Raw genomic sequence first — 21,827 nt, forward strand, 5'->3', positions numbered from 1 at the left:
TAAACGTTACCAAAAGGAATCAGCATGTGTAGGGCACTATTCTGCTGAACAGCTTGTTGAAGGAATTTTGTCAAAATATTGATAGCGACGCAAAATTTATATCTTTGAACGAAAAATCATGGCAATGACGGAAGTCTTCACGTTAAGTGCCATATTTAAGCATTGCTATTTGGCCGCGTTAAATGTTTGTTTAGGAGCTTATGGTTTTAAGTTAGCTTTTTGCATGCCTAATGGCATTTGACAGCTACAAACCCTTGGTTTTAAAAAGCATGCAATAAAATCGCATGACATTGTCATCGGGTTTTAAAGACTCCTTAAAACTATCATAAACCTTATTGAAAGCCATTTTGCTTTTGTTAGCACCAGGTTTTTATGTCCAAGGTCCTTAGAACCTTTGAATGTTGCTTATTGGTTCCTGTGTGAATGCAACATAAAACTTAAAAGCAATCAAGCAGCTATTATAAAACCTCAATAAAACTAGGTGGTTTAAAAATGTTACTTGAGTAATGAATTATAAAACTCTTTTATTTCATTCAAGTGTCAAAACCATGAGCTGTAATTTTTTTTTAGATTTTTTAATTTATTTGAATAAATTAATTTTATTGCGATTATTTTTTATTAACACGATTTTTCCTGATATTTTTTAACTTCAAATAAAATGTCAGTATGTAAATTGTTTTAATGTTCCAATTAAAATTCCAAAACTTTATAATTTAAAATGCATAAATTTCAAAACATTAACGACATTGGGCCAATTACATTGTTTTCCCAGAAATTGAAACAATTACAAAAATTCCAGAATTCAAAAGCATCGATTTAAAAAATCTTTAATGTGAAAAGCTCACATATTCGACAATTCAAAAACTTCAAAATGTCTGAACTGCCCATGTCCGCATACATGTCTCATATGCAAAAGCAGCGATAAAAAAAAACAAGTAAAATTTTTTCACACTATTCTACGTGTTAGGATTTCATGAAAAAGTTCTGTTTCATCAAGTTTTCTAGAATGGATGGATTCATTGATATTTTGCAGTTTTTTTGCAGTTCCAAGAATTCGATTTCTGGAGTCAATATAGCGCTGCCTTCCCGTTTCACCTTTAAACGATAAATAGATTGTCCAGCAAATTGTTCAGCCTTATTTTTCCATTTTTGTTTCAAGATTGGTTTTAAAAAAGTTTCATACGAACCCTTTTCAACAATTTTTCTTTGAATGAAAGTTGAATAAACAATAATTGAATAAAAACTAAAATATATTTATTTTTTAACAAAGTTGTAAATTTTCGTAAGTAAAGGTAAAAGTTGTTTTTTTTTTTTCAATCGATCTATTCATCTATGATGATGAATAAGTGTTTTTTTGTTCCTATGGTTTGGTTGGAATAAATTTCAAGTCTAATTTTAAATAATTTTGATCGGAAGGGTAGTTTTGCTACTTTCAAAATGTCCCAAGTATCATTCATGATCTCGGGTCTGTTCCGTCGTCTCATTTGTTTTAATATAAATGAGGAAGGTAAAATGTTTTTTTTCCGGTCATATTTTTTTGGAAATATCTAAAAAAAATTAGATAAAAACATTAAATAAAATTCTATTGGCATTTAAAAAAAGTTTAAATGAAAAGATCCTATAAACATGCTACATAATATTTGAACGAACCCAGAAGGAATGGAAGAAAAGAACACGAATTTCAATCTTTTTTTAAATTTATTTTTTAACTTCTTGTTTGATGTGATGCTCAAAACAATTAATCCCTCTTTATTTTTTTTTAAATAAGATGAAAATAGCAAAAAAAAATTAATACAGAAAACAAAGTATCACAAAATGTGCAGTAAATTTCACCTGTTTTTTTTAAATATTGATTTCTGTTATGAGATTTTTTGAAAAAAAAAATCGATTAAAATTTAAGAATTATTATTTGTTTTTCTAGCGACAAAATTTAATCTCAGCCACCCCTCACCAAACCCGCCGCCTACTAACCTCTATCGTTGTCCTTGTTGTCGCCACAATTTTGCTCCAGCGGCACCGAGCAGTCCACTCCATCCCAGCCCTCGTAGCAGCGGCACTCCCACATCAGCTCACCGCTCACGTGGCACTGGCCATGCTGGGAGCAACTGTAATCAAACGTTAGTAATTTTGTTCAACAACCTTTGAGGCATTCGCAACTTACCCACTGGGACACCCCTCGAGCGTGCAGTGCTTCCCGTTCCACCCGGTCACGCACAGGCACGTTCCGTTCTTGCACTGACCATGCTCGTTGCAGCGCGGATCGCAAAGCCGCGAGTTGCAGAATTCACCTCCCCAGCCGGCATCGCAGGCACAGGCATCGCCCACGCAGCGTCCGTGTTGGCCACAGTTGAGATCGCACAGCTCCTGCGAGCAGTCCTCGCCGCTCCACTTGGGCTCGCACGTGCACGTCTGGCTGTCCAGATCGAAGGAGCCGTGGCCGGAGCAGTCGGGCAGGCATTGGAGCGCGTCCTGGTCCATGGCGGCACAGTCCGGGCCCTTCCAGCCCTTTTTGCAGATGCAGGTGCCGTCGGCGCAGAAGCCGTGGCCGGAGCAGGTCGGGTGGGGACAGTCCACTGGAAGAGAGGGAGGGAGGAGCGGCCATTAGTATTCATGTTGCGAGCCCCGTTGCATAACTCTTTTTTGTTACGTTGCGTTGTTAGGTTAGGTTATGTTAGGGTGGAGGTTATAGGTTAGGTCAGACCCTGCCGTAATCAAATTACTCTTTTTTCCGTGGAGAATGGTAATGGTGTGGTGGGTTTTGTGTGTGTGAGCAAGAGCAAGAGCGGAAGAATGATGACAATAGTGTGTGCAACGAAAGCGCAGTATGCTGTGTAATGTTAATCCCCTTTGGAGCAACTCCACGACCCCGGACTACTAGACCAAAGTAAGTTGGTGGAAAAAAGTAGTTGTCAGAGAGGATGAAAAACGAGTAACACAATCGAGAAGAAAATAAATAATAAATGTCTGAAAGTAGAGAAACTTGCTGGTTATGTATTTAAGATAACGTGGGACAACAAATGAAAAAAACATAAAACAAGAGAGTGTAAAAAAGGTAAAGTTGAGAACCGCAGCGCGCTGTGTCTCTGGTTGCTCTCCTAGTTTGTAATTAATTTAAATTATTTATATCGCATCTTGTATCACATGGCTCCTCTTGACTCAGACTGCATTTTTCCCGAATTAAAAATTAAAAGAAAAAACATGCTCTGAGGAAGAAAAAAAGTCGACTGAATCTACCTTCTTCGCAGAATTTGCCCTTGTAGCCGCGCACGCACGAGCACTTGCCGCTGACGCAGTGTCCGTGGCCGTTGCAGTCCGGAACCTCGCACTCGTCGTGCCGCAGCGAGCACTCCTTGCCCTTCCAGCCCGGGTTGCACTGGCACTCGCCGTTGATGTATTCGCCGCGCTGAGAGCACAGCACCGGACAGACGCCTGCAAGGTAGGCAACGTGCGTTTCAAAAAAAAAATGGATCAAAGGAGGCGCGCAAAATGTCAAACTTACTCTCGCTGCAGTCGTCGCCTCCGTAGCCGGGATTGCACTGACAGTGGCCGAGCAGGCACTGGCCGTTGCCGGAGCACCCGTTCGGGCAGTTTTGGGTCATGTCTTCTGCGACCGCACCGTAAAAGGTGATCTCCTGCGCGTCACCGTCGTCGTTGTAGATCGACAGGAACCAGTGGCCGGGCTCCATGTAGCGGGTCACCTCTCGGCGCATCGACGGCTGTGAAATTGAGAGAGGAAATTTATTAAAAGTCGCACCAATGCCTACTTGGATGTTTGGGGGTTTTCCAAAAATTACGCAACTTTGACTAACAAACTCTTGAAGCCTTCTCAGAATTTTTAATTGGATTTTCCTAGCACAGCTCATGAATCCCACCTGCTGATTCTCAATAATTCATTTAAAGCGATTCCGAGAAACTGTATCCGACACACGTGGAAACCTCAAAGCCACCTGGCAAGGAATAACATCCCAATTAACCCCGAGGGCGCTCTCATCATGTGTGTGTGTGTGTACAAACACGCGCGCTGTAATCACCTTTTACGTTTCCCGCCCTCCTCCACCAGAAGGAGATGAAACCCCATTCACCACACCGTCTTCATAGAACACCGACACAGAATAACCTAGACTAGAAGATGAGCCCTCAAATTCTCGCCAATCCCGACAAACACCTCGCTGACGTCGGCAATCCTTTCTCTGCGGCACCCACAAATTGATTTCCAGCAGCCCTTCAAAGGCATCCCTCACCCCTCGGAAATCTGACTCGAGCGATGCAACAACCACACTCTTGAACGTCTGGCAGTATTTTCGCCTGCAAGTTATGCACCCCACACTACACTCTACACACAGCCTACTGAGTGACGTCCTCTCGTCAGCATCATCATCGTCAGTCGACCAGACCCGACGGTCTGGCTTAAGGATATTGCACTGATTAATTAGGGATTCGAAATAGATAAAAGGAAGAAAAGGGAGATAAATTTCAGCTTGGTCTGTAATTGATTTCTTTTTTGATCGATTCGGCAAGAACGGGAAAAATGGTGAAGGGGATCGACCCCTTCGGGTTGTGTGTTTATTAATCGGAGCGAAAAACTAGATTATATAAGCTGGAGGACGGCGGCGATGATGATGATGTCTTCAGTTCGGATGACGATTGCAGATGTGGGCGATAGCTCGTAGGGTTTGGCCGTATATCAAGATCGTCAAATACCGGATATCTTTTTTCTGTGTTGATAACAAGTTGACTTTAACCTGAATGTCCTATCTAATGAGGTGATTATAAACAGCTGGTTTTAAATTTCTGGCTATTGAAAGTTTTTTTTCAATTTGGAACATTTGAAACTAAAAAAAAGTTTTTTTTCTTTCAAATTAAATTATGCAAAATATAAAAAATCTCAGTTTTGCTCTGGAGGGGAAAGGCTGCCACAAATCGTGGTGATAATGGTAGAATTTTAATTTATTTTTCAAATATATTTGAACCGATAAAGCAACCAAAACAAAATGTATGTAGGCTGACGTTCTGCAAACAAATCTAGACTTTTTTTTATTAGGTCCTATAAACATATGAAAGACAAAAGACTCTAGAAATGTAGGCAAACAAACAAAGCAGGCAAACTGTCAAAAAGCGCGAGTTCGTTTATTTGTTAGTCATGGTATAATATCTCCTTTACTATCAAACAAAACATTTAAGCAGGTATTAGACTATGACAAACAAACAAACAAACTCGAATCGTTTATGCCAGTTTGCCAAACTCGCAAACTTTTTTGCGGCAAACTCGCAAACAAATGTAAGCAAACTACCAAACTCTCAAAAAGTGCGAGTTTGTTTGTTTTTCTTAGTCTAATACCTGCTTAAAACTTTTCTCTCGATTTATATTTCAGAACAGGTACTGGACTGAATCACCAATTTCCTTGTTCGTTTTAAAATAAGTTTTTTCAATAGTACTTAATCAAATAGTTCAGTTGAAAAGTTGTCATTTTTGAAATCGGGGTGATCAAAGTCATTGTGTTTCTAACAAATTTTCAGCCATTTCCAATTTCCAGCCATTTTTGCAATGTTGAATTGAAAAAATACAGTTAAAATTAGTTTAACCAAGTTCATTATTTTTTGATATTTTTTTCATAAATTTAAAGATATAGTAAATAAAAATCCCTAGTTCAAACAAAGTTCAATAGAAATATTTTTTTTATAAAAAATATATTTTATTTATCATTTTGTAGCATAATTCAAATGTTTCCAAACGAACTAAAAATAATCTATGGAAAATTCCTATAAATCTCCAGATATTTTTGATTTCTGTTGCAATAACACTCAAACTTTTTACCTAGAAATTAATTTAAGCTGTTCTTAGTTTAAAATCGTTTAAAGATTTCGAAAATGCAGTTCGTTTTTGGAACTAATTTTGAGATTTATCCAAAATAGAGAGAACGAGATATCTATCGTTTATAATTCCATTTTGAAACAAATTTTTGAAGCTCTAAATTGTTTTATTTTTTATATATTTTTTCTCATACAATTTATTTAAAAAAAAAAAACTGTGTTTTTTTGTATAACTTTATTTAATACGTTTAGTTTATAATTTCTGCTCCGGTGGAATCGCTGGCGGCGGTTGGACTCGTAATCCAAAGGTCGTCAGTTCAAACACTGGAGTGGGAGTTTCATTGGAGTAAAAATAGGTTTGGGTGCTCTCCCCATCCAAGCCTTTGGACTCCTAGGTTCGAGCAGTAACTTGCAATAGAGACCACAAAAGACTTGGGGGTCGTTAATGTGGATGGATGGTAGTTTATGATATAACTGAATTGTGTTTTGACTAGAGTTGGGCAAAACCGTTCTTTTAAGGAGCCGCTCATTTTCGTTCGCTCATTAAAAAGAGCCGCTCTTTTGAACGGCTCTTTCGCTCTTTTTTTCAATTTTTTGATAAAAAGGTTATTTTTAGAATGCTATGGTTTTTAAAGTTATTTCACATTGGACTTTTATAAATAATTTGATCTCTATGTCAAGATTTCTACTCGAACCAAAACGTTGAAATAATTGAATGGCATCCAAACTTAAATCTAGGATTTTGAAGAAATCGCTATCAATTTTAAAATTGCGTTTATTTTTGACAAAATTGAAGTGATGCATTTTATTTGGAGAAAATATTCTGTGAACTCTTTGCTACATTGTTATTTAGTCGATTAAGTCTTTAAACGCTTAAGTTTATTCGGACAAGAGAAAATCATATTCTTTTGAAATTTCAAAGAAAAGTAAGAAACTGAAAATGAGTTTAATTTTTTTTAAGTGGTATTTGCCAGCAATTTTATTGGGGATTATTTTTAATAATTGCATTTTCAACTCTTAAAAATAAATTTTATGCTACAATTTGTTCGAAATTCAATAAATTATATTTTTAACAAGTTTGAAAATCGTTCCATCGACCTTTTTTACTGCATCAAAAAACAGGTCCAGATTTAAATTGAAACTGAAAAAAAATGTACCGTCATCAGTGGTGAAATGGTGAAATTTGTTTGACCCAATCTCATATTAAAATTAGCATTGGCCTTAGTTACAGAATAATTGAGTGGAATGTATGACAATAGGTCGAATTCCAAATGGTCGAATGAACAAAGCGTCGGTCCAAAATGAAATATTTTAAAACAGCCTAAATGCAGAAATATTGAAAAATAGCTAGCTTTGCAAACTCGCAAAACTTTTAAGAATTCACACTTTTCCCTTTTTTATGAACTTTTTATGTTTGAAAGAATAATAACAGTAACAAAAATATTCAAACCATCATAAATACAGTCCAAACTCGATTATCCGAAGCCTCGATTATTCGAAGTTTCGTTTATCCGAAGTTCGATTATCCGAAGTTCGGTTATCGAAAGGTTTTTATGGGACTTCGGATAATCCAATCACGTACAAATCAAATTTTGTCGTATTTTTTTTTAATTTTTAACATCAAATTCGAGTTCTGCGACTCCATTTTAGTCAAATTTGAATGTTTGATTGCCTTTTAAATTCAAAAAGCAATTTTTCATTGTGTTATCACCGCCACTTTGAACGCCATCTTGGATTTAAAAATTTCAAATCATTTTAGAGTAGTTTATGGGTCATTTTTAAGTTTGACCAACAAAAATAAGACAGCGAAAAAAATATTTTTTTTCGTGATTCGATTATCCGAAGTGAAATTTTTCCGAGGCCTTCAGATAATCGAGTCTGAACTGTACGACTTTTTCTTTAAAGAATTGCCTATTTTTGAAAAAAAAAAAATATGGAAAACAAATAAAAAAATCCGAACATCCAGAATAAATAAAAAAAAACTTGCAAAATATTTATGAAGTCAAACATTTTAAAAAGGAGGAAAAGGCTCCTGTTTGATAAAATGCAAAAAAAACTCACAAAATGTTACAACAAATTAGAATAGTCCGCCGGACAAAAAACGTCCGTTTTTTCTTGGAAGAATGGAAAAAATGGAATTGTTTTGTCCGTGATAAAAACTTTTGTAACTTTTTTTAACAATTTTTATTAAGAATAAAAAAAATGAAAAAGATTATTGACCTCCTAAAATTTCATTAAAACTGGAAAAAAATATTTCAGATGAATGTTCGGAAAAGAAAAGCAAGGCAAATACATTATTGTCCCATTTATTTCATTTCCCGACTTTAATGACACTCAACTTGATGTCAAATTTATTCCCACCCATCGCAGCAACAGATGTCGCCCAACTGCTGCTGTTTAGAGCGTGCTCCCTTTTAATTCCATCCCTTGCGGCTTACATTTAATTTCGCGCCATCCCCTACTCCAAAAGTCACCCCGAAAACCATCCAAGTTGGCCGATCGCACCATTTCCAAACCATTCAAATCAATACAGGCATGGCCTACTAGTTCGGTACTTACATGTGCGGCACGTGTCTGGCGCGCGTTGAATCCGCTCAGCACCTCCTTGAAGTGGTACTGGGTGTGGGTGGGCAGCGCGTTCCGGCGGGCGTACACGCCGATCGAGGCGCCCCTCGGAATGCCATAGTCGAACTTGACGTACGCCGGCTCGGACTGGTAGAACTGCATGTTCCAGTAGCTGTACGGGGGGATCTCCTTGGAGGAGAGGCGCGCCCCGAGGCTGATCTGCGAGAAGGTGGTGCCGTCCGGGGGGAAGCTTCGCGCTGGGAATGTGCGGGCACCTGGTTGTAGTGTGAGGAGGTGACACGAGGGGGGGCGGGGGACACACGCACACAGAGATGGTCAAAGTGACAGCAGTAGGAAGAGTAGGGGAATTAGCGAAGCGAGAGAGAGAGAGAGAGGAGAGAAGAGAAGAAGAAACAAGAGCAAGTTAGTATACACTGGTTTAAGTTTGGTGGTGCTTTTTAAGGAGTGTTTTAGCTCTTTAAGTGGATGAACGCCGGGTGAATATTAATTAATTTCTACACGCTAAAGTTTTTTTATTCAGCTGGTGAGGCATGCAAAGCATTTTCCCGCGCTGAAACCGAAGAAAAGCTGGGGGAAAATATACACAAAAGAAGAAAGAAAAGCAGGTGTGTTGTGGGAAAGTCGATGGAACGTGTTAGAGCAGTCCTGGTTCTCCACCTCCTCTTCGAGGAGAGCCGTGGAATGTGCCGAGCTGTGGCGATGCGATTTCAGGTTAGATCCTTTGGAATCCTCATCCTCCTCGTCAGTTTTTTCTTTCATTCTTGTTTCAGAGAGCTTGATGTTGATGTGTCTCTCACGTGTCTCTGAGCTTTTTTATATGGATATATGTACAAGGACTTGGTCGTCGTCGTCGTCGCCGGGGATGATTTTCAACTTTGTATACGTGTCTCACCTTCCAGGATCAGAATCGGTGGCGGCGGGGGACATTTCACCACTTCAGGTTCGGGCGTTGGGGGCTCTGTTGATGACTCCACGTCGTCATCGTCCTCGTCTGTCTGAACCTCTTCAACGGAGGAGGTGACGGAGCTGCTGCTAGTGACGGTAGATTCATCCTTGTCCTCACCTATTGTCATTGTTGTTGGACCACCTTCTTCTTCTTCTTCCGCTTCTGTCTCCTCCTCCAACGTAGTCGTTGACGGCATCGCTTCATAATCCTCCTCCTCCGTCGACTCACTGCCATCGTCGTCGATTATACTCACCACGCGGTACTTTTCAAAAGTTGAAAAATTGGGACACTTAATGGGACAGGGCGGCGCCGGGGGAGGTCCGGGTGGACAGCTGCTGGGCGGCTCCTCCTGCGGAGCAGGTTTGGGGACGTGTTCCGGCGGTGTCGGAATCGATACCTGTAGCACGTAGACCGAGTGCTGAACCGTCCCACTGCCGTGATCCGACGCAATTGAGATGTTGACCAGGAGGCGGGGCAAAACGGACTCGGCGGTCTCATTCCCCTCTCGGACCAGGTAGACCGGCGTTGCCGGTGTCGTTCCCGAAGGGGTGGTCAACAGTACCGTCGGCTGTTGCTTCACCTCTTCCTCCTCCGCAGGAGGAAGAGTGTGAATCTCCACCGTTTCCTCCCGCTCCTGGACGTTCTGGTAGAAGAGCTTGTTCCGCGCCTTTCGCATCTCCTCGCCACTAATCGGTCCGTCCTCGAGGCTGATGAGCTCGACTTCGTCCACCGCACCCAGATGCTCGTAGACGTGTGCTAATGGATCATCATTTGGCAATTTTTCCTCTTCGTCTTCGTCTTCGACGAAGCTCAGCTTGGTACTATCGTCCAACTCCAGCTTCTCGCCGGCGCTCGACGACGAAGTCGTACTTAATTCCACATCAAATGAATTATTTGTGATTAAATCAGGATCATTGTTAGTTGTAACATATGTTCTGTCATTATCATTAGTGGTAAAAATTTCATCATCCCTTTCTTCGCCGTCGTAATCGGATGAAGTTGTGCTGGAGCCGTCACTTGATTGAAAATTCTGCTCGTCGACAAAGTCGACGCTACTGGTTGACGATGCTTGTTGTTGCGGTTCCGGTGTTCCGCCGGAAGCGGAAGATAACGATAATGATTGTGATTGCGATAGAAGAGCGGAAGATGGATAGGAAGTTGCTCTAGTGCTAGTGGTGGAAGTAATAGAAGGAGCAAACACAGTGGAAACAATAGCAGAAGTCGCTGACGACGGTGATGATGTTGTAACTCGGTCGTCGTCGTCGTAACTGGATGAGCCAACACCATTATCGCTAATACCATCACCGGAATCAGTGGAAGCTACTACGCTAATGTCATGCAAAACTAAATTATCAAAATCATCAACGGGAGCAGGCTCTGGCATTTCTCGCCGCGGTTGCGGCTGTGCCATCCCATCACCAGGGTTACGGTTAGAAACATCAACAACACTTCTACGTGGCCTACTGTGCGTACCTCCGTTGTTGCCATTGTTGTTGCCGTTGCTATTGCTGTTGGCCGGCGCCGTTGACGCCGCCGACGAGGACGCGGCGGACGTGGACGCGGAACTGAGCGAGGGCGAATCGGCAGGACTACTACTGCTCAGGGCAGGTTTGGGCCGGCCCGGTGCCGTTCCGCTGTCCGCCGCCCGGTTCGCGTCCGCTATCGTACTTTTGGCCGCGGAAATCTCCGCCTTCTCATCGACTAGAACTGTACAGGGGTTGGTGGTTGGATATGATATACTTAATACGTTAGATGCTGCAAAAAAAAAATTGACAACGTCATTAATTTAGTGTGTGTTTTTATTTCAGTGTGCACGCCACCACGCGCCGACCGATCGCAGCAACCGCGTTTGACAGTTCGCCGCGTAAACAAATCGATTCGATTGAGGCGAAGGTAAGTCATCAAAATTTCCAAGCTTTCAAGAAATATGATCACAAAAACGAAACAACCACTCAATTTCGGAGCACCAAGCGCGCACATATGGCCGAAATGGGTCGTTAAACAGGAGCAAATCCTGCGGCTTAAAACCACATTGCTCTTCCCTCTCTGCGCGCTAATGGTCACTTGAAACTGGGATTCCATTTGCCATAAAGCAAATTGAGTGATTAAAAATCACCGAAAATTGCTCCCCTCGGATTACGGCTGACGCGCCCGGGCGTCAAGCCCGGCTCGGCCTTTTTAATGACATGATATAGAATTTCGCCGAAAAGAACCTTCCACATGTGCCAAATTAGCTTTTGTCCAGCAGCAGCGGCAGAGTGCAACGACGACGACACCCTCTCGCCTGACTTCGTCAGAAGGACGAGGATATCAAAAGTTAATGGCATGGCGGGTTTCCTTCGTGGCGTGCGGCTCAGCTGTAACATAACCTCACTTCATTGCTGCCGAATGTGAGAGTGCCGTGCCGTTGACCAGACATTTAAGTCGCAGGTGTGGGTTCGGTGAGTTCCGGAGCGGACATTGGCCCCTTTTAGAATTTATAGAGCCGCGCTCGCCGCGCGGATTCGTCTAATTGGGCGGCGTGTGGCGGCTGGTGCATTATAATTATGTTATTAAAATGGAATAAAAGAACGAGGAGGGAATTACCTGTTAATAATAATGTTATAACAAGTATAACACTTAATAATATAACTAGTATAGCCGTACACTTCCATGTACATTTGGTGAAGGTGAAGCCTTTGCGAAAGTTCAGCGGCGCTGAGTAGTGATGCGACGGGGGACCACACATGGCGCTCCGGGGTGGCAGTACCGGACCCATGTAGCGGTCGCAGCTCTTGAGCGTGTCTTTCGTCGGGGTGGAGCAGGCCGAGCCCGTCTTGTAGTCTATCGGTGATCCTTTGTTATTAATGGCTGCAATTAGAAGAGGAGAAAAGGCAAATTTGGGATGAGTAAACATTATTCTTGAGCTGAGAGGGGAGAACAAAAAAAATCTGATATTCAAAGGCCACACATTAAACGGTTCGCTTCTGGTGGAAGAAAACACCATAATTACGAATTCCAACGCAATTTAGCAAATTGAGTGAATGTATAATGATATGCTGCGCCGGAGCTGGTTGAACTTTACAGCAAGAGCTTTGTTTTTCTTCTGGCCCACTATTCGCAAAGGGGGTGGAGCTCAACGATTAACATAAATATCAATCTTTTGATCGTCTTGGTGGATTTCGCGCGCTCACAGGGGGCAAAAGTTTCGAAACTCCATAAAAAAGGGACGCGCAGCGAGCAAAACAACATCTTTATCGAAATTTATGTTCTCGTGGCAGCACATGTGCGATCCCAGAACCAGTAAAAGAGGGACTTTTTTTTGTTGTGCTGGTACTGGCGATGCTTTACGACCCGCTTTGCAAAATAAACACATTAAGCATAATTTGAATCAACACGGGCTTGCCCGCTCGCTCGCTAGATCTGCGACACGTGCTTGCCGCTAAATCCTGGCACGCGCCCACGTGATTCGCACCCCTCGGCCGGCCATTAAAGCTGCACGGAGAAAAATGAGTTCGGAAAATCGTGAAAAAGCGTTCATGAAAACAGAGAACCACGAAAAATGTGTTTAAATTCCGTGGAACGTTTTTGAAATGAAATGACTTTGTTCGTGGTTTTCAATTTCGTGAACGCTTGTTCACGATTTAGGGAACTAATTTTTCTCCGTGTGGCTGATGTAAAGCAGCGCGATGACGCTGTTTTCGCTGAAAGTTTCCACCAAAAACAAGTGGCACTTTTTGAGCGGGCGAAATTGCACCGTTTATCCTGATTTCGACGGTGATTTTCGGGGATGGGCCCAACACGTGCAGATTGCGATATCAAAGGAGGCCCTGGGAAATCAGTTTCCATTTGCTGACAAGATCGAAAATCGATCCAGAAACGACTACAAACTCCCAAGGTAAATGAAAATCACGATAACGCTAACGGGTCTAGTAGGCGGAAGTGCTTAAAGCTAGTTAAACTCCCGCCAAAGTAGGCCGAAATCCACGAAAATGGCCACTTAATATTCATTGCAGCCTACTTGGACCGCTTCGCGAAGGTCCCCAAGGTCCGGGAACGTCACCACTTGTCTGGGAGATGCCGAGCTCGCGATAATGCGTGCAATTAAAGAAACGATTATTAATATTCTATTTTCTAGGCGGTTATAACAGTAAAGGTTTAGTGTCGCAAGCGACGACATTTTTGAGAGACAAAGCTTAAGGGGGGAGAGCTTCTTAATTTTGCAATTATCTTGTAATGGGTTTGCCGACGTCGCCGTCTTACGGCGAAGGGAGCCAATAATGGCCCAAGATGGTGGTGTAAAGGTGTCGAAATGGGGCGTCTTTAAGGTTGTAATGTGTTGGCTTGTCATAGATCGCGCACAGAGGACAACGACTCCTGGGTGTGCGGTGTTCTCACAGCAGCCGTCGACGACGTCAAAGGGTGTATGATTAATGGGTCTCTTGACCGATATACATGGGCCTGTCAGCCGGACGACACGGACCGGTGGAGACATCTATCTTGTCGCTAAAGATGACAACGCCGCATCTGTTCCGGACAAGAGCGCGCGCGGGGGTGGAGCAAACATCGTTTAATCAAATTTATGGCGAGCAATTGATATAAAATACCTCCAGCGGTGACAGCTTTACGATATGGTAAAGCCGGAATTAAAACCTAATTACAGGATTCGCGACAGTGACGCGAAGAAATATGGCGTTTGTTGTGGTTTACCGCGAGCGCGCCATCTTGCCGAAATGGGCGAAAAGCTCCAAACACACAAAGCAAGCCGGAACAAGCTTCAATCCGCTGCCAATCGCAGCGTGCCGTGGAATAAAGAATGGCGGCAAATTTATTACGTTCGTTCGGTAAACCCCGGGGAATTGGCATGGCCTGCCTCGATTTGACTCCGAGGAAAAGCTCTCGACGCCAACCGGAAACCGGAAGGCGCGCACACACACAGAAGAAAAACGTTACAAATTTATTACCCTACCCTTCCTCCTCACCCCATCGGGGTGATTTCTGACGCGACTCAACAGATGTCAGCACCGAAAAAAAACGGATGGCATCACGCACGTAGTCGACATTTTTTCCCCGAGCAAACACTTTATGTCAGAGTAAAAAACACAAAAATCACTTTCTTGATTTGATTTTGCCTCATTTCTCAAACATTTTTGCTCGCGCAGCATTCCCGGGTAATCACGATAAGGAATTCCAATATTCAAGTCGCTACATTTTTCGCTTCCTTCTCGGAGAGGTCCCTTCATCACCAGACACAAACCCAGTCAGTCAGTCCGTCAGTCGTCCTCGTCCTCGTCAGCTGATTTTAGCGCTCCCGATAAGGAGGGAAAAACTCGTCTGGATTTTCTCCGGATAGACGAGGTCAACGCAGCAGGCGGCGCCCTGGCGCCAACTTCCTTCGAGGACTCACTTTCTCGCGTCGTGACCTACTTGGATGGATTGCTGCGTGCAGCTTTAATTACGCCGCGATCAATTCATCTAGCGAAAACAAAAAAAAAATCAGGTGAAAAGTCGTAAAAGACAAAGCCACGCCATTTAGGACACTCGGAATTGTCAACGGGCACGGCATGCTTGGATTAGGTGTCGCCCAATGCCTTTGATTGTTTCTGAAAAGGGGGTGCAAATGTCAAGCGGTTTAGCTTGCCGTTGACACTGATTTATTGATTAGAGGTGTGGGTGGGTTGCTTTGATGTCTGGCGCGTTCCCGAACAGGTTGATTGGCAGTCAACGAAGGCCGAAGCCATTAGCCGCTCAAGACGCGCAATCTTGAAAGTTCATGAGCAACTTTCAACCGGAGGTTGATTTAGAAAGAAAAAATGTGAGGAAAATTAATTAAAATTAGCTTCTCTGAACTCTCCCCCACCGGGGGAAACCAAGAACCGTCCTTGCCGGAAGCATCGCCGGTGAGATGGCAAGACTATTGTTGTTTTTCAATTATGAATTCAAAATATCACATAATCAATCTCACTTGACCCGACTCCTCCAGCGAGGTTTTGGGGTGCCAGTTAGCCAACGTGTCTCGTTTAAAGTCGTGGCGTTTTCCGAACAGTCATGCTATTTAATGTGTCTTAATTGAAAATTTCTTGCGGCTCATCCTTCATTAGCTGAAAAACACATGCCGTAAAAGTGTGATAAACTGTGCAAGTAAAGCGAACTGTATCAAATTTTCACTTAACTTTTTGATGGTTCCTAACCATGTTAAAACGGAGGAAGGGGAGACCCTAATTGAGGGACGACCCCTTTCTTCGGAAACTATTGTTCATCATCGGCTCAAAATGGGTTGTGGGACACGTAGTTTTTATCTAGCGCTATCTTAGGGTTACTCAGCTGGTTTAATGTTGTGTGATTTGGCACTAATTAATCATACTTTAATGCTTATCCATCGCACATATTCTCCCTCTTCTTGAGAGGGGATGAGGAGAGGCAGACCGTCTTTTGTTTGGCCTTTAATGACAGTCTTGGGTGGAATTTTTCCCCCTTTTCTTGGTTGAGTTTACTGAAGTTAACCCTTTGCTGAACAACTCGAATAATTTATTTTAACGTTGGTTCAAGTACTCTAAAAAAAGTATTCCAGAAATTCAGACCTTCGATTTGTGAATAATTTTCCGCAATGATTAAATGAATTTTATTTACAAAATGTTAAATCATGATTCCTGAGCTCATGAAATTTCTTCGTGCATTCATAAAATTGTGAAAAGCTGATGAATAAATTAATGAATTCGAGCATTCATGAAAAATATTCATGATTTTACGACAAGGTGGCCTTCACATTTTTAATTCTTTACCAAAAGGAGTTTTCCTGGAGTTGTTTTACATCAATTTTCAATGTTTTTAATCTGTTTTTTTTTTTTATTTCCTGGAATGTATTTATTACATTTAGGCCGTTGCAAATATTTTTCAAAGTTTATGTCCCCCTCCCCCCCTTCAAAAATGGCCTGAATAATCAGGGGGCAAACAATTTTTTTTTTCGAAAACCTTCAAAATTTCAATAAAAATTAAAGTTTAATCAACTAAAAACCAGTTAAAATGCATTTTTCCCGCGTTTATAATTATATTCAGCATGTTTGAACTCCTGTAAAATGCATTTTAAAACACTTTTTTCGTAATTTCAATTTTTATATTTTTTGACCCCCCCCCCCCCTCTCGACTTTGGTCAGAGCCGAGGGACATAAACTTCAAAAAATATTTGCAACGGCCTTATTTCGACATTAAAAGCCATTTTGCATAATAAGTTCGTCCGAGGTCGTCCATTAAAACAATGCAATAAAAATATTTAAAAATAGGTACCTTTAAAACGTTATTTGGAGCCTAACATTTCAAAAGGGCACATAACTTTTGTAAACAATAGTGTATCCCTTTCACTCAGATGACAGTTTACATAAGGTGTGAAAGGGACACACTCTTGGTTAAAAAAGTTATGTGCCCCAATGAAATGGCAAGCACGATTTTCTTCTTATCAATTCTGTATTTTCGACAAAATTGTAGCAGATTTAAAAAAAGGTCTTTTTTTTGTTTTGTGTTTTTAATGACTGAAAATGTAATTTTTTCAGTTAAATCGAGTTTTTTTTACAAATCGAGATTTTCCGAAAACGTCTAAAATTAAAACTAAATTTCTATTTTTCCATTATTGTTTTATACACCTAAATCAAATAATCAGGCTAACTCGGAGATATTTTATTCGAAAATGAAAGATTTTTTTCATAAATCTCTTATCGTTTTTAAATCGTTTAAAATTATTTATAAAAATAACAACATTTTTTAAAAAATTCAAAGAAACTTTTAGGCGGGTATGAATTTCATATTAAGGGCAACAGATTTTTTTAAAAGTTTTATGTCTTTTTCAAAAAGTCAAAAAAATAAAAATGTGCAAAAATTGTTAATGTTCTTTCAATAAAAATTAAGATTTTCAGCAAAATTTCTTTCCCCCTGATTTTTGGGAGATTTTTGAAGGGAACAAGGAGCAAAAACTTGAAATAAAATTGGCAAAGGCCCTGACAATTCGTTTGTTTTTTAATTGTGTTTATTGTTAAAATTTGGTACGTCAATTTGATGAGAGAGCTGAATAGACTAGGAATTTATTATGAATATTATGGGATGCTTAACAGAAAAATAAACTCCAAAGCAAATGAAGTTGAGTATAGTACACAATGCCAAACATATTTTTCCGAAATATTCGTTTAGATTAATTAGAATACTAATTTTCTAGTGATTGAAAAAAATATATTTTGAAGATTTTTTGTTTAGAATTATGTTGAACTTATAAAAATTTCCCATTTTGTCAATCGATTTCCCGATTTTTTCTGGTTTTTTTCCCCGAGTGGCCTCCCGGATTTTTTCAGCACTCGTCTTATTTATCCAACTCGGTAAACCTCGTTGAATAAATGTAGGACTCGTGTTTTTTGCAACGTGTTGCATAAACCACTAATTCCGTGTAAGTCTTAAATTTTGAAAATATTAGCTCTGGTAACTTTGCTAAGAAATGTGAAGGGTTTTGTGAGAGTCTGTTCAAGAAAGATAAAGATTTGCCAACTCTGACCAAGGATGACATCTTGGATTTGTTTAACAATCCAAAATTAGGAGAAAAAAAACTTTTTGATAATTATTTTGGTACAATATTTTTCAATAAAAATTTTAAAAGAATTTTCCAATACATTTTTAGAGTTTCAAGGTTAAGTTAAGGGTTATTCACTTCTGTCAAGTAATGAATTTTCCTCCGGAAGAACGGGTGCGCGGTAAAGCCGTGCGGCGGACAATAAAGCTAGCCTGACGTCGAGGATAATGATGATGAGGACGACGACAACGAAAGGGTCCTGGCTGGTGACTGGCTGGCCGGTTCCGATAAGGATCAGGTTCTTTTCGGGGATTCCAAAAGTAATAATAGTAGCAACGCTGGCCAATTCATTAAAGGTTTTCCGGGGGTAGTGAAAATGCAAGGGTTGCGTTTGCTTTTCCAGCGGTTACTTGGACCGATGAGCTGAAATCGATCCCCCAGTTAGAAAAATCCCTTGCGGTTTGCAGAAAAATATTTTTCCTGCCTATAGTATAATAAGGGACACGAACCCTTTTCATCTCGAGAGCGCTCTGTCTCTTTTGTTATTATTGTACTAGTTTGAATTTAATTTGGCTAACGCGCGTGTGGCGCATACGTCATTTATCACACGCTAAGCTGGGCAGGGGTTAAAAGAAAAGCGTTTTTTCCACTTTTGCTGACTGAATATCAATTAATTTTCCCTGGTGCACGTGTTTCCCGCGCGAACGTCATGAATTAATTTAATCCGCTAATAGACAAGATGCGTCACTCGCGTCTCGCAGAATGTTGAGCGAAGAATAATATTTTTCTTTGCGATGAACTTGACGCGAGTAAATACCAGCGAGACTGCTCCGCGAAGGATGTCATATTCGAGAGATAAAGTGTTTGAGTTGTGGCCTGAGTAAACAATGCTCCGCGCGATGACAGATGATTAATTTATGAAGAAATTCTTAGCTCCCGCAGATTACTTTTTCGTTCAGCTTAGGAGTTCCCTCCCTTAATAATTCCTCGAAGCAACGCTCGATTTAAGATTTCGTCCAAATCAATGCCAACACGAAATTCTCACCTTTTCCCAGAAGGTCCACAAAGGGGGCGTCCTCCCCGGAAAAGTGATACCCAAATAGTCTCCAATTTTCGGGTAAAACTCTTGTGTGTGCCGATCAACCTTAATAGGCTTTGCCACGCCACGTTAAAGAGAGATTTGAGGCACAAAATCGAAGCAACCCGTCCGGCTAACAGTATCGAACTTGACTACTGCGACGCTTCTTGAGAGGGTTTGACAGGGACGTAGTCAGGGACAGGGTCGTCCATCGTAAAAATTGAGCCATAAAGCTAGGCGGTTGTGAAAAGTTTTCGGTGAAAAGTTGCCATACGGTTTGTCGGGTTTTTCCTGCAAACCGTTGGGGACTGAAGTTATGGGGGTGGGGGCTTACATACTTATTTTTTGGTGACGAACGGAACGGAAAAAGGGTGCCAAGCCAGGGTCGGTTTCGGTCGTTTGTTGTTTGTTTTAAAAGAAAATTAAATTCCTGTACACACACAGCACACCCGGCTGGCCGTGCCGGGAAAGCTCTCCCCAAAAAGTGTGGAGTAGAGTAGCTTCAGAGACACACACACTTGGTTGTGGTGTAGTAGGCCGGGACTTGTCAAGACTTTTGAAGCAGTGCGCGGGGGTGGTTGCGTGTTTGTGTTCACATAGTAGGCGCCCTGCTTTTTAATGTTTGGGGATGGCTTATGAGGGTACGACGTCGACGTGCCTCTGCTGGGGCGATAATGTGTAATGACTTTTGAAAGTGAATTCCAGTCTTCTGTTCAGAAATTGAGTCCTTTTTGCTCTCAGCTGTGCGCTGCTGTCATCCTTTCGTGTCGATGATTTTGAATACAAAGTAGGCTTTAATGTTTTCTGGGACCGGGCCTTTAAAACAATACAAACTCTTGCAATTCTAATTTCTGTGGGGCTTTTCCGTTGTTGATGTTGCCGCTTCATAAGAGGGGGTGGGTACTGTGGGGTTGGAAAAGTCGACCCGAAAAATTTCTCATGTTTACTTTTGTGCTCTCCGAATTCTTGTATGTATGCAAAGGGGACGACGTGCCCCGGGGGGACACTTCTCCGTAGGCCGGTCTCCGTCGGTCCTCGCCCATGTTGTTTTGGGGTCCTTCGGTGTAACAGCTATTCATGGTGATGATGTATTTAAAATTTATTTATTCTTCCGTCTTCCGCCGGCCGAGCTTTCACAGCAACAGCCATGTCACGGCGAGCTTTCTCCGGTATCATCGCTTGAAAGTCGTCCTCGTTTGAGGCAAAAAGTCTTTCAAAATTTAATATAATGTAAATGAAATGGATGATGTGGAGGATATTGTCTGTTTTTTTCCCAGAATTTCTAGGTTGCTTAGGGAGCCTACTAGGATAAGCTTATTCACCGAAATCAGGGCACGCCTACTTGATGGCAAAGTTTGATGTCATTTATCTAAATTTTCTTGAATTTCAAAGCGGAAATGTGCTTTATTGTTGACATTTTTATTCAAATGAAATGATTTTTAGTCGATTATTTTGCTAAAACTAACAACTTGATTTTGCTAGACTTTTCTACAACTGTCCTGAACAATTTAAAAAAAAAGCGACAAGGGGACAAAAAGGGATAAGGGAAAATCTCCACGGTATACCCAAATAAGTTTAGGTTGAAATTGGAAGGTTTTAGGGAAACAAGCAAGTGGTGGTGCAATTCTCAATGCAAGCAACCGTTTAAAAAATAGTGCTGTGACAATTTAGCGATAACGTTCAACCGCTTACTTTGATTGTAATTTTGCTTTCCACAGCGAAAACTCCATCAAAAGTGCACCACTTTCCCGAAAAACAAGCATGGCCTTCTTTCCGTAAGACCGAGAACCCTAGCGTTGAGAAATGTCAAACTTTTCGCTTTCGTAATCAGTTTTCCCGAACCACCCGTCAGCGTAATCGTCGTCGTCGTCGCGTTGCTCAAGACATCGTAATTTTCCTTTCGTCGTCACAGTCGTGTTTTCTTGACAGAAGCCGGGGGTTGAACGAAAGAAAGAGTCTCGACCCTGCAATTTAGTGTGGCCGAGCCGCGATTAGGAAAAGGATTCGATGCATATTTTATGACGGAGCGGAGGGGAGGCAACCATTTGCGGCGAAATTATTTAGAAATCATGTTTTGTGATGACTGACAGGGCCTGCGAGACCGTGTTGATAACTTATTTCGGTGCTTCCGCGCTGCGCGCGCGCGATCTGTCGTTGACAGAAGGTTGACAGCTGAGCGGCGCGGTGTCAAAGTTGATGTTTTATTAGCGATTCTTCGCGGCAATCGAAGCAACATGTGACGATTTGTTGAATACTTCGATTTGAGTTTGAAAGCAAGGATTGCTTCGATTTATGATTGTTCAACCTTGAGAGGGCGAACTTTTCTGGTGAAATTTTCTATTTCTAATTATAAATCACGGGTGCGGAGGTGGAAAATCGATTCAATTTTCCCAGCATGCTACTGTTGGTGGTGAAGGTGCAATCCTCGGTTGGTGCCTTAATCGGAAACACCTGTGCTCCGCTTCGGTCGTAGAGTCGCTATCTTCAGCACGTTCCACGTGTACGGATTTTGCCGGAATCGTTCTCTATTGTATCGATTTGAAAAAGCATAAAATTTCGATTGTGCTTTCACCTTCACGCGAAAGGTGCTGAAACCTTTTTGAAGGGAAAATCCCCCTTCGGAAACGTTTGGAGGTTACGTTCGCTCTCTGGTTCCAGCGCCAGCTTGGAAGCATTCTTCTCAGCCATAAAAATGCAATAATTTTGCGCTCCTTCCCCCGTTTTTCGCAGCATATTTTCGAGCTACCTTCAAAGACGCACCACCTTCGTCTTCAATTTACTTCGATCAAGTGGTATAATAAAATAATCCCCGCCCAACTCCCTTCGGAAACCCTTTTCGTCCCTCTGCGAACAGAGTTCGAAGGATGCTCCCCCGGCAT

The 21,827-nt window shown here is 41.6% G+C and overlaps 1 protein-coding gene across 7 annotated transcripts in view; it reads right to left on the reverse strand.

Annotated features, from left to right (window-relative positions):
• The window catches only part of LOC6034502 (teneurin-m), a 206,670-nt gene that overhangs the window by 20,843 nt on the left and 164,000 nt on the right, over nt 1-21,827 (reverse strand). For 6 of the 7 annotated variants that reach the window (XM_038251307.1, XM_038251308.1, XM_038251306.1 and 3 more), the window contains 7 exons: nt 11,930-12,193; nt 10,817-11,098; nt 8,371-8,651; nt 3,500-3,716; nt 3,235-3,429; nt 2,162-2,573; nt 1,972-2,105 (listed from right to left, as the gene is read on the reverse strand). In XM_038251307.1, coding sequence (XP_038107235.1) covers nt 1,972-2,105; nt 2,162-2,573; nt 3,235-3,429; nt 3,500-3,716; nt 8,371-8,651; nt 10,817-11,098; nt 11,930-12,193 — 1,785 coding nt within the window. The remainder of the gene's footprint in view (nt 1-1,971; nt 2,106-2,161; nt 2,574-3,234; nt 3,430-3,499; nt 3,717-8,370; nt 8,652-10,816; nt 11,099-11,929; nt 12,194-21,827) is intronic. The other variant, XM_038251303.1, reaches the window with a different exon arrangement.

The sequence above is a fragment of the Culex quinquefasciatus genome, chromosome 2, assembly GCF_015732765.1.
Source record: "Culex quinquefasciatus strain JHB chromosome 2, VPISU_Cqui_1.0_pri_paternal, whole genome shotgun sequence".
Taxonomy (NCBI): domain Eukaryota; kingdom Metazoa; phylum Arthropoda; class Insecta; order Diptera; family Culicidae; genus Culex; species Culex quinquefasciatus.